This window comes from Elephas maximus, chromosome 27 (assembly GCF_024166365.1).
Source record: "Elephas maximus indicus isolate mEleMax1 chromosome 27, mEleMax1 primary haplotype, whole genome shotgun sequence".
Lineage (NCBI taxonomy): Eukaryota > Metazoa > Chordata > Mammalia > Proboscidea > Elephantidae > Elephas > Elephas maximus.
The window spans coordinates 34,696,656-34,712,438 of NC_064845.1; the positions used below are offsets into that span (position 1 = coordinate 34,696,656).

The following is a 15,783-nucleotide window of genomic DNA, read 5'->3' on the forward strand; positions in this document are numbered from 1 at the left end:
CTTTTCCCACATTTATTAAAGAAAGAATGCACTAAGAGAAAATAGTCTCATAGGTTCTTACTTGGTTCAGCATGACATTCATTCTAAGTGCGAGGACACCTCTAAATCATTTTTCAGGTACGTTAACAAGGTCACAAAATGAACAGATTTGAGTTTCAGGTCTTTTCTGTCTCTCTAGTTCGTGGTTGGGGCTTCTAAGCTACCAAGAAGTTGGCAAGGGAAGGAAGAAGAAAAATTAGGAAATTGGATAACATACCAACTAAAAAGTCTGAGAAACTGAGAGTCTGGAGCTCTTGGGAATTCCACTTCTTCATGTAAATAGTCTAAATACCAGAGATATCTCCCAGGGCAGCAATGCCTTCAGCGTAGACTTTTTAGAAGTCTCCACTTGACAGAACAGAGCAGCCTCTTTCCAGCCTCCTTCCTAAAGCCAGCCATCTCCTGCTAGCACAGTCTCCTCCCTCTGGATCAGCTGGGCCTCCTGAGGAGTGGGCTGCATGCTGAGAGGGGCAGTGAGCACCCCAGGTGACAACAGAGGAGTAGTGAAGCCTCCTTTTCACCCTCTTTTCAGGTGTGTACAGAAGGAGTCAACAACAATAAGGTGCCATTTGGAGACAGACTCTATTTTCTTCACTAGTAACCTCCCTGATAGTCAGTTTCCCTTCATGTAAGACTAGAAGCCTGACACTAATAATGTCTGGCATCCCACAGCCACCTATGGCTCAATAACTTTGTAGTGAGAGAATGAGTGAATAAATAATTGAATAAACAAGTAAATATATGATTGTGCTCATTTTGATTTCTTGCATTGCTTTTTGCTTTTCTTCAGTAAATGCCTTTAGAGCCCTAGGAAGTAGCCTAGGGGCATGGGTGTCCAAAGGAAAGGCAGCTTACTTCAGCTTCCTGGCCTTCTCATCAGCTGCCTGGAGCTTCCTCAGCCTCATCCGTTCCCTCGGCGTCATTTTCTGCACTTCAGACAGCGCCCGCAGAGTCTGGAGGTGGATCTTTTTTTTCCTATAAATAATGAAGATTCCCCATATGCAACCCAACCCGAACGTGCTCACAGAAATTAAACAAATATTTTACAGAATTATCATTACATGACTGAGAGGAGAAAAACATCTCGAGACAGGCCAGGCAAAAACTAATCAACTCCGGGTAGGTAATGAGCCAGCCAGGACTCTAGTTAACTGGCAATAATTTTTTAATTAGATTTTTGTTTAAAAGCAAATTATGTACTTTCCAAATTCTTCTCATTTCATTGCCTACGACTGGTTTTCATAATGTAAGACAAATTAGGAGCTTGGCAATTAACGAGTAAATTGACAGCAGGGTAATTCAACCACGGTGATAGGGACACAGCTTTTGGAGCCAGACAGCCAGGGTTTGAATCCCACCTCCGCTACACTTTTGCTCTGTAGCCTTGGGTCAGTTACTAAACCTGTCTGAGCCTCAGTTCCCTCATCCATAAAGAATGGGCTATCGTGAGTATCATGAGGTAACACACATACAGTGGCCGGTGCATAAAAGGCATCCAAAATGGTAGTATTTATCATTACAGCTAAATTGTGTTTTATATCCCTAACTTTATACAGTAGGTATTTATGGCAGCATGGGGTAGTGGTTAATTGCACAGGTTAGTAACAATCTCTGGGTCAAATCCTAGCTCCAAAGTTACAAGCTATATGTCTTTGGACAAGTTACTTAACATCCCTATGACCATGAAGGAAAAAAAAAAAGTGTTTACTTCATAAGTTGTTATGAGGATAAACGAGTTAATTCAGGTAAAGTGCTTACAACAGAGTCAGGTGTGTGGTCAGGATCCAAAATCATGTTTGCCAATATTATTCTTTAAAAACTTCTTTTCTTCAGTTAAAGAAATGTGCCTAAATTAATCACACATTCAAAGCCTGCAACCACTTTCTCAATAACGATTGCTTCTGTCCCAGACTTGGTTAGGTCCTAATACTGTAGAATGCTTTTCATAATCAACTGTCTCTTTAAGAAACACTATGAGAAAATTCTGCCAACTATTGTAGCTGCTATCATCTCTCTGTAATACTGGCCAGACCAAAGCCTCTAGGGGCTGTGCAATTTTCAGGAATACACATCCTTTATCTTGTAAGAAAGGAGCCCTGGTGGTGCTGTGGTTAAAGCACTCAACTGCTAACCAAAAGGTCGGCAGTTCAAACCTACCAGCCGATCCACAGGAGAAAGGTGTGGCAATCTGCTTCTATAAAGATTTACAGCCTTAGAAACCCTATGGGGTCGCTGTGAGTCGGTATCAACTCGATGGCAGTGGGGTGAGATGTTTTATGAGAACAAATAGATCTTAAAGACAAAGTTTTAGATCTTGAAAATAAGAGTGACTATTTGAAACCAATTTTTCATAATATGAAATGCCTTTCAAACAAATGGATTCTTGCACACTGCTAATTGTAAACAGTGCCAGGCAAACAGGTTCACAACGATTGTGTAAAATGATAGCTAGAATTTGTCCTATATTTTTAAAACGAGATATCCTGGAACCCTGGCAATACAGCGGTTAAGCTTTCGGCTGCCAACCAAAAGGTCGGCAGTTCAAATCCACCAGCCACTCCTTGGAAACCCTATGGGAGAACCCTACAGGGTCGCTGTGAGTTGGAATCGATGGCAATGGTTTTGGTTTTTTATACTCTCATGTCTCAAGTTAATGGGATGAAATAAAATAAATTTAAAAAAAATGAAATAAGCAATTCCAGGCTTTCTACAAATTATAGGTAGCAACCTAATAAACTTAGGTTATTAGGAGCACAGCTAAAAATTTGCCCCTCAAGGGGCAGTATATTTTAACAGGAAAGCATGTATTATAAACAAAGACGATCTATGATGGTTCAGGGTCTGCCCAGCTGAGTACAGACCTGAAAGCCTATGCCTTTGGCCTGTTTAATATTAATCCCTGGTTGCCTACAAGTGTCAGGACTCTTCGCCTCCAGGGTCTCCTACCTGGGAGGCTGCAGTTCCATCTAGAGCTTCCCAGGTCCACTCTCCATGTTATCAAAATTGACCAGCTTTATAGTAGACCTGAGCTCCAGGGGGTCCTCAAACCCCAGCATTTTCCTGTCACCTCAGGTCTGACTTCCATCAAACCATGGGGCCATCAAAGTGACCAGCTGGTCCAGGCTGCATGAAGAAGGTTTACATAGGGGCACTGGGCTAATTTGTGCTTGGGAATGGTATGAAATATATCATAGCCAGGAAAAAAAATCTGACTCCTGGGAGTAAGGGTCCATTGTTTCCAACAAAGTAATCAATGTGTGAAATGCCGGTGGTGGTGTCATAGGGTGTAGAGAGAAAAAAAACTAAAATCTGCCTTCTTAACTACTCGCATAAAGGATTTGGGAGGGTGTAAAAAGGGGAACATTAAGAGTTATCTTTCCATTTTACTGATTCATGTAATTCCTCTCCTCCAGAAACATGAATATACTGAGCTAATTTCTAGGAATTAAAAAAAAATATTGTAACAAGTGAAAAGATCATGAGGAGGGTAAGATGAGTGTCACAGTGCCATGACCAAAATATAGGCCATGGCGAAGAGTCAACAGTCCCACAACTTTGGGACCGCCTGCTTGGTAGCCACTGATCCAAAAAGAGAAACCAACAACCGTTCTTGGAATAAGTAAGCTGAATAAACAGGCATTTTCCCTAATTTGCATGTAATGATTAGTCTAAATAGAGACACAAGTATTTTATACACAAGATGGAAAACTCACATAGTCATATAGCAATATCACATATTATTTCAGAATGTGACACCGGCCAGGGCTTTCCCTCAAGACTATCCCATGCACCCAGAAGGGACTGGAGCTTCTGCATCTATGAGACCCAGATACCCCTCGTTTGTCTGAATTTGGGAAAACCATTTCTAACACTGGTCCCAGTAAAATGGTTTTCATGGTATAGATTTATAAAGTCATCCTCTAAAAAGCCTGCCAATGTGTTGGTCTTTATAGGTAAGTCAGAAGTCTTTCCAGGAAACAAATTTCTGACTGGCTTCCTCAGTTTGAAAGTGAAGATGGAAAGCAAACCTGGAGCCATTGAGAAATCACTGGACTGGGTATTAAATGAGCACATTTGTGCTATTTGGCATTGAAGATCAGCCTTTTGAGGGTTGCTGTTCTCATCCTACTACTTTGCACAGCTCTCAGGAGGCAACTGGCATTCTTACTGGATCTCTAAAAGATTAAAGAGAGCTGCTTCAGCAAAATCATAGGTTTGGTCTTTATAAATGGAGTCCCCTTGCAGTTGTGCAGTGCACAGCCTAGACAGCTGTATGTGGCTGTTCTAACGTGATCTCACGACCATGTTATAGTATTCTGGGCTCTTGCAAGTTATAGCACAAAAATTTTGAACAAGGTAGGAAAAAAAGCATTCAGCCAGGAAATAATTATGGTTCTTTATATATACATTCTCTAGTTCTTATGTGAAAGGATGCACATCTCAAGAAAGTAAATTTTGGCTTATTTTCTATTGTCCCAGGACTCCACAACATGCTCTTTTGAGTAGATACTCTGCCAGATCCTGTTAAACAAACATGTGAAAGCCATTTATGCTTAATATGGAAGACTCATTAGCATAAATATCACTCAGTGTCTGAGATATTAATTTCTCTATATACTTCTAAGGCGACTGCAGGGCTACCCTGCAGATCGGTAAGCTGTGCACTGGTTTAAACTTTCATGACTTCAATTTGCTACCACCTGGGGCAAAGGGCTCTGGAACTGCCAAGTTACTGAAGCTCCTTAATTTCTTGGCAAGGCTTAAGTGAATTCAAGGATACTTCATGAAGTCAGCTCAGCACTAACAGATTTTTAAAGACAAATGCATTTAACATTTACGCTCGATGGGCTTTTTAAAAACAAAGCAATTACTTACACGACATTAATTATATGAGCAGCCTCCTTCTGACAATTCAAATTCTTGTCTTCCAGAGTCGCTTCTGAATATTTACACATCAGGTGCTGAAAAATAGAGCAACAACTCTGACAAACCTTAAGGACTTCTCTTCAGGGATGAAAAGGTATAAGACTACCAGGTGCCTTTTCTGATTTACGGTATTATTGACCATGGTGGGGAACCTGAAAACCAAGCACTGGATAACTATTTTTCCTTCTAAAAAGGGTTACATAAATTACATGGTAGCTTATGTAACAAGATCCTGCTGGGTCAGGCTCGCACCTACTCTCCAATTTCATCTTGTGCTGCTTGCTCTCTCACTCCCCGTTACTCAGCCATGGGGCAGACCTCCCAGCTCCAAGAATACATAGTTCTTTCTTGTACTGGACAATGTCCAGGCTTCCAGGGCCAGGACTAGGGTGAGGCAAGTGAGGCACTGACCTCAGGAATGAAATTTAAGGGGTCACCAAAAAAATCCAACAACCAGGATAAGTAATATTTTAATGCAACATCATAAAAGATCAAAATTAATGCCAAAAACCCATGATGAACAAAACATCAAAAGTTTACATAAAGACAGGATCCAACCCTATACTTGCACAACTCTGCCTCACTCACCTCACCCTAATCTTGGCCCCGTCGGATCCTGGCTTTATGTAAACTTTTGATTTTTTGTTCACCATGGATTTTTTGCATTAATTTTTTTTTTAATATTGCATTAAGAATATTCTTTATCTTGATTACTGAGGGTTTTTTTTTTTGTTTTTTGAGGTTTTTTTTTTTTTTTTTTTTTTTTTGCATCCTCTTAAATTTTGTACGTCGGGCAAGTAACTGACTTGCTTCACCCTGGTCTCAGCAGATCCCTTTTGATGGGTTGTGTATGTACACTGTCCCCTCATTGTATTTTGGATCCTGACAGCCAGCATCCGTACCTCTTTTTCAGCGGCCTGACCTCGGGCTACTGGCAGCCACTTTGCCTGCCTATACGGAGGGCTAGAAGTACCAGGGGACTTACGCACCCCTCTCCCTTGTTCTGTCCTGCTTTCCCTACTTCCTCACCAGTTTCCCCTGGGAGAACACTCTTGCATAAGAACCCTCCTCTCTTTGTTTACCTCCGGGAAACATGATCTAATTCTGGGCCTTTGGACTAGCTATTCCCCGGGTTTCCAGCACCCTTAGGTTCTTCGCATGGGGGGCTGCTTCTCATCTGTCTCAATGCTGTTTAAATGTCACCCACTTCCTGGTGGCGCAGTGGTTAAGAGCTCGGCTGCTAACCAAAAGGTCGGCAGTTCTAATCCACCAGCTGCTCCTTGGAAACCCTATGGGGCAGCTCTACTCTGTCCACTAGGGTCACTGTGAGTCGAAATTGACTCAATGGCAACAAGTTTGGTTTTTGGGTTTACTCCTTCTTTGATCACCGCGAACCCACCCCCTCCCTTGTTTTTACAGGATACTGTTTACTTTCTTCCGAGTGCTTATGATAATTTGTAATTACTTTATTTATTTATTTTAGTTACTGGGCAAGTCCCTGTGTGGCGCAAATGGTTAAGCACTCAACTAACCTAAAGGTATTGGGTTCTCCCACTAGCATTCAAGTTCACAGGGATGGATTACCCAATAAGCAAGGTAAGCAGGTGCCCAGGGCATCAACAAAACAGGGGCACCAGTTGTCCGAACCAAAGACACATAGATGCCAAGCAGACAGGACACAAGGAAAAGCAAGTGCTGAAGCGGAAAGGAACTGCCAGGGCACTAAACGAAACTGATGCCAGCTCCGCTGCGTGAGAACATGGCGGCCGGAAATAAAGTTCACGCAGGGTCAAGAGAGTGCCCCGTGCAAGGGTGATTATAGGAATTTGTTGTAGTATTTGTTTTCTGATCATTAAGTTTTCTTTTATGACATCTTTTCATCTGTTCATTTATAATTGTAGCACTTATTATGAAACAAGCATCAAAACTGAGGTATGAGCAGTTTAAAGCAGAATTGGTGAAAGTCAATTTTTCGTTGTGGGAGATCAACAGAATTTTACACTGATTGGTGGAACAACTGAGTTCACTGACTCATTTCCTTGTTGTAGAGTATGTGGAATACTCTTTTAGTAGAAAATGTGGTATATACTAAAAATCTCAGGAGCCTGTATCCAGTAAGAATTTTATAATCCAGTTCATCTCATTCTGCTAAAACAGTATACGCCAATTCTGTATTCAATTGTTAATATCATAGTCACATTTAAAAAGAAGTTACATCATGGATAGCTAAGACACACACATACACACACATATAAAACCAAACCCATGGCCGCCAAGTTGATTCCGACTCATAGTGGCCCTGTAGGACAGAGTATAACTTCCCCACAGGGTTTCCAAGGAGCGCCTGGCAGATTTGAACTGCCGACCTTGTGGTTAGCAGCCAAATACTTAACCACTGGACCTCCAGATCTCCATATATATATATACACATCCACACATATATACACCCACACATATTTGTTTTTTTATATACACCCGTACATATACATACACACATATACATATGTGGGGGGAGAGAGAGAGAGAGACATGCATGCATACAAGTCACATATCCCATGAGAGTGGGTGAGTAAGCAGAGAAGCGGGCACCACACATTATTAGCGTTTAGGGCCCTCGCATGCCTTAATCCAGCCCTGCAAGCGCAGGAAGTGTATCAGGTCCTTTCATTTTGACGCCCTTGTACTGTGGTGACTTGTGTGTTGCTGTGCTGCTGGAAGACAGGCCACTGGTATTTCAAATACCAGCAGAGTTGCCCATGGTGGACAGGATTCAGCGGAGCTCCCAGGCTAAGACAGACTAGGAAGAAGGACTTGGCAAGCTACTTCTGAAAAAATTGGCCAGGGGAAACCTTATGAATAGCAGTGGAATATTGTCTAATACAGTGCCAGAAGATGAGCCCCTCAGGTTGGAAGGCACTCAAAATACACAGTGGCTGCAACACCGGGCTCAAACACAGCAACGACTGTAAGGATGGCGCAGGACCAGGCAGTGTTTTGTTCTCTTCTACATGGGGTCCGCTATGAGTCAGGAGAGACTTGATGGCACCTAACAACAACAAAAAGCCTTGCACTGAACTAGTAAACACACATCAAGTCATCATCCAGGTTTTCCTTGGATTTAGGGCTTGACCTGCTAACGAAAAGGCATGTGAATTTTTTAAGGTGAATGAATGCCTTGTGGTTCCTCTTCAAGCTACTCATAAAATTAGAGGACATTTGCCTGAGGAATTTGTGTCGTAAAAAGCTAAGAAGTTACAAAAGCAAAAACAAAACTTCCCAAGAGGGGTCCATTTGCTTCTTTCTTGCCATCTGAGGAAGATTCTCTGTATCAAATTTTCTAATCTACAGGAAAACAAAATAAACTCACCTATTCAATCAAAGGAAACCCTGGTGGCGTAGTGGTTAAGTGCTACGGCTACTAACCAAAGGGTCGGCAGTTCAAATCCTCCAGGCGCTCCTTAGAAACTCTGTGGGGCAGTTCTACTCTGTCCTATAGGGTCACTATGAGTCGGAATCGACTTGATGGCACTGGGTTTGTCTTTGGGTTTGGATTCAATCAAAAGTATTATTGAGATATATAATGAGTAGAATAATATATGCTCAGAGAAAATCCCAGATTTTCGTAGTAGTAGTAGTAGCACATTTTGTCCTAGCAGCAATACATTTGTAAAGAGCTGAGGTAAGGTCTGTAAACCAAGAGCTCTAAGGGTAGCTGTTGTTTAGGCACAAAATCACAACTCTAATTTTCTCATACCTAGGGTGGCACCAGGGAACTAGAGTTCACAAGAGCCTGTCACAACTAATATCTCCCTCAGCTTCTTTTTAAGATTGTTCCTTCTTTCTGACTAATTCTTAGTACACCTCATTCCCACAGCATATCTTCAAGTTATAGAAAACCCAAAAACAAAGTAGATGCCGACTCATAGCGACCCTAAAGGACAGAGTAGAATTCCCCTATAGGGTTTCCAAGGAGCGCCTGGTAAATTCGAACTGCCAACCTTTTGGTCAGCAGCTGTAGCTCTTAACCACTACGCCACCAGGATTTCCCAAGTTATAGGATAGGTATGTAAATGCTAATATGTACTTCCCAATATCCTTTTCATTTTAAATACCTGCAGTTGTCCATCAATGTAAGGCACTTTTAAGATCTCTATAGCAGATGGTCTCAATGAAGGACTCTTGTTCAACATGCTGCAATGTTTAAAAAGAAAATTATTTTCCAAATGAGCAAAAATATAAATACAATCTAAAACTGTTTTGGTGACCCATATTTATTTTCCATACCTTTGCATGATGGCGTTTAGCTCCCTTGGATATCTCTCAGGGAGAGAAGGCGTGTTGCCTTCAACAATTTTCAAAACAATAGACAAGAAATTGGAGCCAGTGAATGCATGATTCATGCAACACATCTCATATAAAATGCACGCCAGTGACCTGAAGACGAAGTCAGAGAATTTAAATAAGAACAAATGTTCGATTTTAAATATGTTCACTCTACAAAATCTCAGATGTTAGGGCATTGTGTGTGAGGCACTACCATACACTTCAGTTGTCTGCTTAAAAACTTCAGTTTTATACTGTTCTTTTCCAGTTAGATTCATGTTTACTAAAAAAAAGAAAGAAGAAAGTGTAAAAGCTAAGTCTGAATGATTACTTTTTGTCAAAAGAGAGCAAACAAACAAACCAATAGTAACAACATGCCTGCACATAGTAGGTACCTAATAAGTATTTGATCAGCGAAGGAAGGAATTTTTGAATTAACTTCTATGGTGGAAAAATAGAAGGCAACTAAATCGTGTCATCCTACAGTAGCTTTGTTCATATAATAAACGCAAAATTAAATTTTAATTCATTAGCCTAACCTTGCCTCTAATGTGTACCCAGGCATTCTGGAAAGGAAACTGGCATTCTTTATTAGTTTTCTGAATATAATCCATTTGCAAGTAGGGTGGAAGAGCAGCTACTTGCAGCTCACATTAAAATACGTAATTTTCCTTTGGGTTATGAAACAGAATATTAAAATTCTAGATCAGTCCAACACTGATTTGGATTAACCATGGAAATCAGTAACCTCTAAGCCAGCAGGAAAATCTTTTAAATAACTCTGCGTCATAAAGAAAACTAAGGGGAAATTCTTGGCTGGCCTTAGTATTAAGAAATAACCATTACTTCTCCTGAATACCAAAAAACCAAACCTGTTGCGGTCAAGTCGATTCTGACTCATGGCGATCCTATAGGACAGAGTAGTACTGCCCCACAGAGTTTCCAGGGAGTGCCTGGTGGATCTGAACTGCCAACCTTTTGGTGAGCAGCTGTAGTTCTTAACCACTGCACCAGGATTTCCTCTCCTGAATAGTGTATTTATTTTTATCATATGGACATTGTGAATTATGTAATTAATTAGGTTTCCCTTTCTGTGTTAGTTGCTTGAAAGCTTAGAAATACGTTTGTAACTAATCTTGTGTAAGTTGTGTTTTATGTAACTTTAACAATGTTCTGAATTCTTTCTGGTACCAGGAGGGGTATATACATAAATAAATACTTATATGAACTCGATCATTTTAAACTTTTTGTGGGTTTTCATGAAATTTTTTATTTGTAAAAGAACTCTGGATATATGCATGGAGAATATTTCTCTTCCAGTAAATAATAATAACACTAAAATATTCCAACTGAATGGTACAAAGCACTCTCACGTATGTCTCAACAGAATCTCATAACTACTACCCAGTGATATAAGGCAATATTATATTTTTCCCATGTCATCAATGAGGAAACTGGTTCAGAGAAGTTAAGTGACTTTGCCTATATCACACAGGCAGAACTCACTCTTGAATTAAGTTGTTTATTTTTTCCCCAATCCTGGACTATGCCCATTGTATCATACTAGAAAGAAGGGGGATGCTAGGAGAAGTTAGATGATATTGCCTAGAACACCAAGATCAATGTAAACACTATAACTTAAAAAAAATTATTTGAGGCTCAATAAATTGAGTCTATCTGTAAGACTATTAAGTGGTATCTGGTATAGAAGGATATACTTAGATTTCAATAACCAGAAAACTTTTCCTTCAAATAAAAATACTTTCAGACAAACAAAAACAGAGAATTCATTGCCAGCAGGAAAGCACTAAAAGAAATCCTAAAAGCAAGCTCTTCAAACAGAAGAAAAATGATCTGAGACAGAAATAAAGAATGCAGGAAGGAATGAAGTACATTGAAAAAAGTAGTTTGTGAATATATATAGATGAATATTGACTCTACAAAACATTATTAAAAATATCTTGTGAAAACCAAAACCAAACCCACTGTCATCAAGTCAATTCTGACTCATAGTGACCCTATAGGACAGAGTAGAACTAACCCATAGAGTTTCAAGGAGCACCTGGTGGATTCAAACTGCCAGCCTCCTGGTTAGCAGCCATAGCACTTAACCACTCTGCCACCAGGGTTTCCAGAATCCAAATGAAAAAACACACACACGCACAGACAACATAAATAAAATTTATTAATATTTTTTAAAATAAAATCATCAGGATCAAGCAGAGTTTATTTCAAGAATCTAGGTTTGATTTGATATTTGAAAATCAAAAAAGAATCATACCGTCATCTTGATAGATGTGCAAATAAAGTTTTGATACAATTCAATACCCATTTGTGTTGAAAACAGAAGAAAACTCTTAGCATACTGGGAATGGAAGGGAACTTCCTTAGTCTGGTATTTTAAAACTAAACATGTATGACGAACGTCATTACTACTGATCAAATATTGCGAGTTCATGCTTTTCATCTGAGATGACCAACAAGATAAGAATGTCCACTATCACTACTTCTACTCAACATTATAATGAAGATGTAGCCAGAGAAATAAGGCCAGAAAAAGTAACAGAATATATAAAGATTTCAAAAGAAGACACTAAACTATCAGTATCCTGAGAAAACATGATTGTGTATATAAAAAATCCAAAAGAATCTACGAAATATTAAAATGAACAAATGAATGTAGCAAGGTTGCTGAATACAAAGGTCATTTCTATAAGCCTGCAACAAATACATTTAAAAAATGAAATTAAAAAGTCATTTACATTAACATCACGAAGACCTACAAATAAATCTAAGGAAAGATATGCAAGACTCTACACTGTAAACTACAATATATTGCCGAGAGAAATTAATAAAGACAGAAAAGAAAAAAGGAATGATATATACTTGTTCATGGATTGGAAGATTCAATATTATGAATACATCAACTCTTCTCAGAATTATCTATCGACTCAATACAACATCAATCAAAATCCTAGCAGATTTATTTGTAGAAATTGACAAGCTAATTCTAAAATTTATATGGAAATGCACAGGGACAGGGATAGCCAAGATAACTGAAGAACAAATCTAAATGTTCTGTATCACCACATACTGATTATAAAGCTATTTTAACTATCACAGGGTGAGGTTGGCAAAGAAAAAACAAACGGCTGGAACAAAACAGAGGGCTCAGCAACAGAGCCACGCTATTCAACCCCTTGATTAATGCGAAGGTAACATTGCACCGCACTGAAAGAAAAGATGGTTGTTTCAACAAATTATTTTGGACCAATTGAATATATGGGAAAAAATGCATCTGGACCCCTATCTCACAGCAAACACACAAAATGAACTACAGGCAGATCTAGCTATGAAAGTCAAAACTATTAAACTTTAAAAGAAAACAGAAAAATATCTTCCTGGTCTTGGAGTAGGCAAATATTTCTTAAACAAAATCAAAAAAGCACTTAACAATATAGTGACAGACTGATAAATAAAATTTCATTAGAATTATGAACTTTTCCTCATGAAAAGATACCATCAGAAGAGTGAAAAAGGAAGGCAGGTACTTACAATTCAAATGCCCATCAAAGGACTGGTAGACAGAATGTGTAAAATAAAATATATAAATCAAAAGAAAAAAAGCAGAGAATCCAATACAGAAGTGGGCAAAATACTGAGTAGATGCTAACCAAAAATCATATGTTTAACATGATTAGTCATCAGAGAAATGCAATTAAAACCACAGCACAGTACCAGTATACAATCATCAGAATACAGACAATACCAAGTGTATATTTTTTATACTATGAAAAAGCTTTTTCTAAAAAAAAAAAACAAAACACAGGGGGCATATATAACTTCTAAAATATAATCAACAGATTGAGCCAAATATTTTCACCTGTATAAATGTGCATAAAATATCTGTGTGTTATAAGTTGCCCCATTATACTTAATTATGTCCCCAGAGAGAATCTAATTTGGGCCTAAAGAATTTCCTTCTATAATCACAGAGTCACAGAGCTACAAGGGACTAAAATTTGCTAGGTTTCAAATCTCATTTTATCAATGGAAAATCAAAAATCAGAGAGAAGTGATTTGCCCAGAAAAGTCCCACATTAGATCAGCTTATGTTGGTGTTGGTTCTCACCCAGTATTTCTCACAAAAATTTTTTTCCACATTTTTTTACTGTACTGTAGATGAAGGTTTACAAAGCAAATTAGTTTCTCGTTGAACAATTAATACACATATTGTTTTGTGACACTGCTTGCCAACTCCAGAACATATCAACACTCTCCCTTTCTCAACCTTGGTTTCCCTATTACCACCTTTCTTGTTTCCTTTTGCCTTCTTGTTCTTGTCCCTGGGCTGGTATGCCCATTTAGTCTCATTTTGTTTTGTAAGCCGTCTGATCCTTGGCTGAAGGGTGAACCTCAGAAGTGACTTCAGTACTGAGTTAAAAGAGTGCCCGGGAGCCATACTCTTGGTATTTCTCCAGTCTGTCAGACCAGTAAGTCTGATTTTTTATTGTGAGTTAAGAATTTTGTTCTACATTTTTCTCCAGCTCTATCCGGGACCCTCTATTAAAAATGTTTTTAAAAGATACATTGTTCACGGCCTGTTATATACTAATGTACATCTAATGATCGGAATACTGAAAAAAGAAATCACACTTGCAGGCCCGAGTAACAGAAGGCTATCAATTGCTGAGCACCCACATTCTCTTTTGAAGACTTCTCCCCAGCCCTCACAACTCAAAGTCTCCTTGGGAACTCTGGTTAGAAGCAGAACAAGACAACCTCTCCTGGCTCTGACAGGTTTTAAAGGTTGGCTGGGAGAAACAATCCCCGATCCAGGACGATTTGAGCTGTCTTAGAAGCAGACAATTAGAGTGTCTCCTCCAATAATGCAAATGGTAACAATAATAACAATAATGACACTGATAGCTAAAATTTCAAGTGTTTACTGTGAGCCACGCCCTTTTCTAAGTTTCTTACATATTTTAACTCATTTACTCATCCTCAAAATAATCCCAATGAGGTAGGAACTATTATTGTCATTTCCATTTTTCAGGAAACAATAAGATTAGGTAAATTGTTCAAGGTTCCATAGTGAATAAGTGGTGAAGCTAGGATTGTGACTCTCTGATACCCCCCAGCTCAATGTACTGCACCAATCAGAGCATTTCTGATCATGTAGGGCTCTCTTGAGTTGGAAATCATGGATAGCTCTGATAGAAGTTTTCCAGGCAGGGTCTGACCTCCCAAGCCCACCTCAGATCTGTTCTGGAACCATATTCTACCTCCAGAGATCCCTGAGGCCTGAGACAACAAGCCATGCAGGTCAGGTATAGGGCTCACAGGTAATGAGACTCCCTGACAAAAGGAAAGGAAGGCAGGCAAGTACGGCTCTTTTGGCACTAATTTTCATTTTGTTTTCCTCTTACAGCATCAATTTTTTCTGTTGTTTGGAAGGGAAACGGGGCTAGAGGTCTATTCAGCACAGTGAACTGACCACTAAGTAAAACTCTGGTTTTACAAAGGCTTGCCTCGACCTGAGCCACATTTTATGAAGTCATGAAGGTTTTAAAAAAGATGTGCAATTATCTGGTTAAACGGATTATGGGACAATTGGATCTAGAGGCTGGCTCAGTAATGAATTAGCTTCCATACAGGGCTACTCTCTTTTTTGGAAATCCTCTCAGCTACACTGAAAGCATGTTGTTTTCCATTTCCCTTTGATATAATGATATTGCTTGCACTTGAGCACATGGAGAAGACTTTGTTGATCAACCAGTAACTTGTTAAAAGGGACCTGCTCTGGTGCCAACGCCCCTGCCTGGAAGGCTTGCCAGTAACTGAAATGTGAGACAATCTGATGAGAAACAAGACTGTGACACTTGGGGCAAACGATTTTTGATTATTCTGTTATAAGTTTTAAAATCTATCTACTATATATATATGTTCTATTCTGGTAACTATATATATATGTACTTCTGGTTTTTATTTTCTCCAATTTCCATCTATTAATTTCTACATGGGAATCATTCTATCACCTCAAACTCATCACTTCCATCCTTTTTGGAGAATGTTCTCCTATTTGACTCCCAGGTCTTAACTCTGGCAATACAAAAGCATTGGAGGGGTGAGGGGCGACAGCTGGAGAGGTGGAAAAACGACAAGAGAAAGGTGTGTTTTTATTTGAAATCTGTGATTTGCATTCCTTTCTTTGTCCAAAATGCAGACAGCTGTGAAGGAGTAGGCACATAGATCCCTCAGGGAGTTAACGTAAGCAATGGAAGGAAAGAGTGGGATCAGGTCCGTGTGAAGCAAATTACACCTGAGCTCCGTAAACTTGCCATCTGTCCAAGTTGACCGGAGCTGCCAAGAGGATTCCTGAAGTGCAGGATGATAATGAATTGAAAATGTACCTTGGGCTTTGCCTTGACTCAAGAAAACTAAAGTCATACTTTGAAATCTGCTTGGTCTGTGCAAAGAGAAGCCTGCCCTGCA

At 39.4% G+C, this 15,783-nt stretch overlaps 1 protein-coding gene across 7 annotated transcripts in view; it reads right to left on the reverse strand.

Annotated features, from left to right (window-relative positions):
- Positions 1-15,783, reverse strand: part of NEK11 (NIMA related kinase 11) — a 382,694-nt gene that overhangs the window by 255,672 nt on the left and 111,239 nt on the right. For all 7 annotated transcript variants that reach the window (XM_049870713.1, XM_049870719.1, XM_049870716.1 and 4 more), the window contains 4 exons: positions 9,250-9,399; positions 9,078-9,156; positions 4,915-5,000; positions 895-1,014 (listed from right to left, as the gene is read on the reverse strand). In XM_049870713.1, coding sequence (XP_049726670.1) covers positions 895-1,014; positions 4,915-5,000; positions 9,078-9,156; positions 9,250-9,399 — 435 coding nt within the window. The remainder of the gene's footprint in view (positions 1-894; positions 1,015-4,914; positions 5,001-9,077; positions 9,157-9,249; positions 9,400-15,783) is intronic.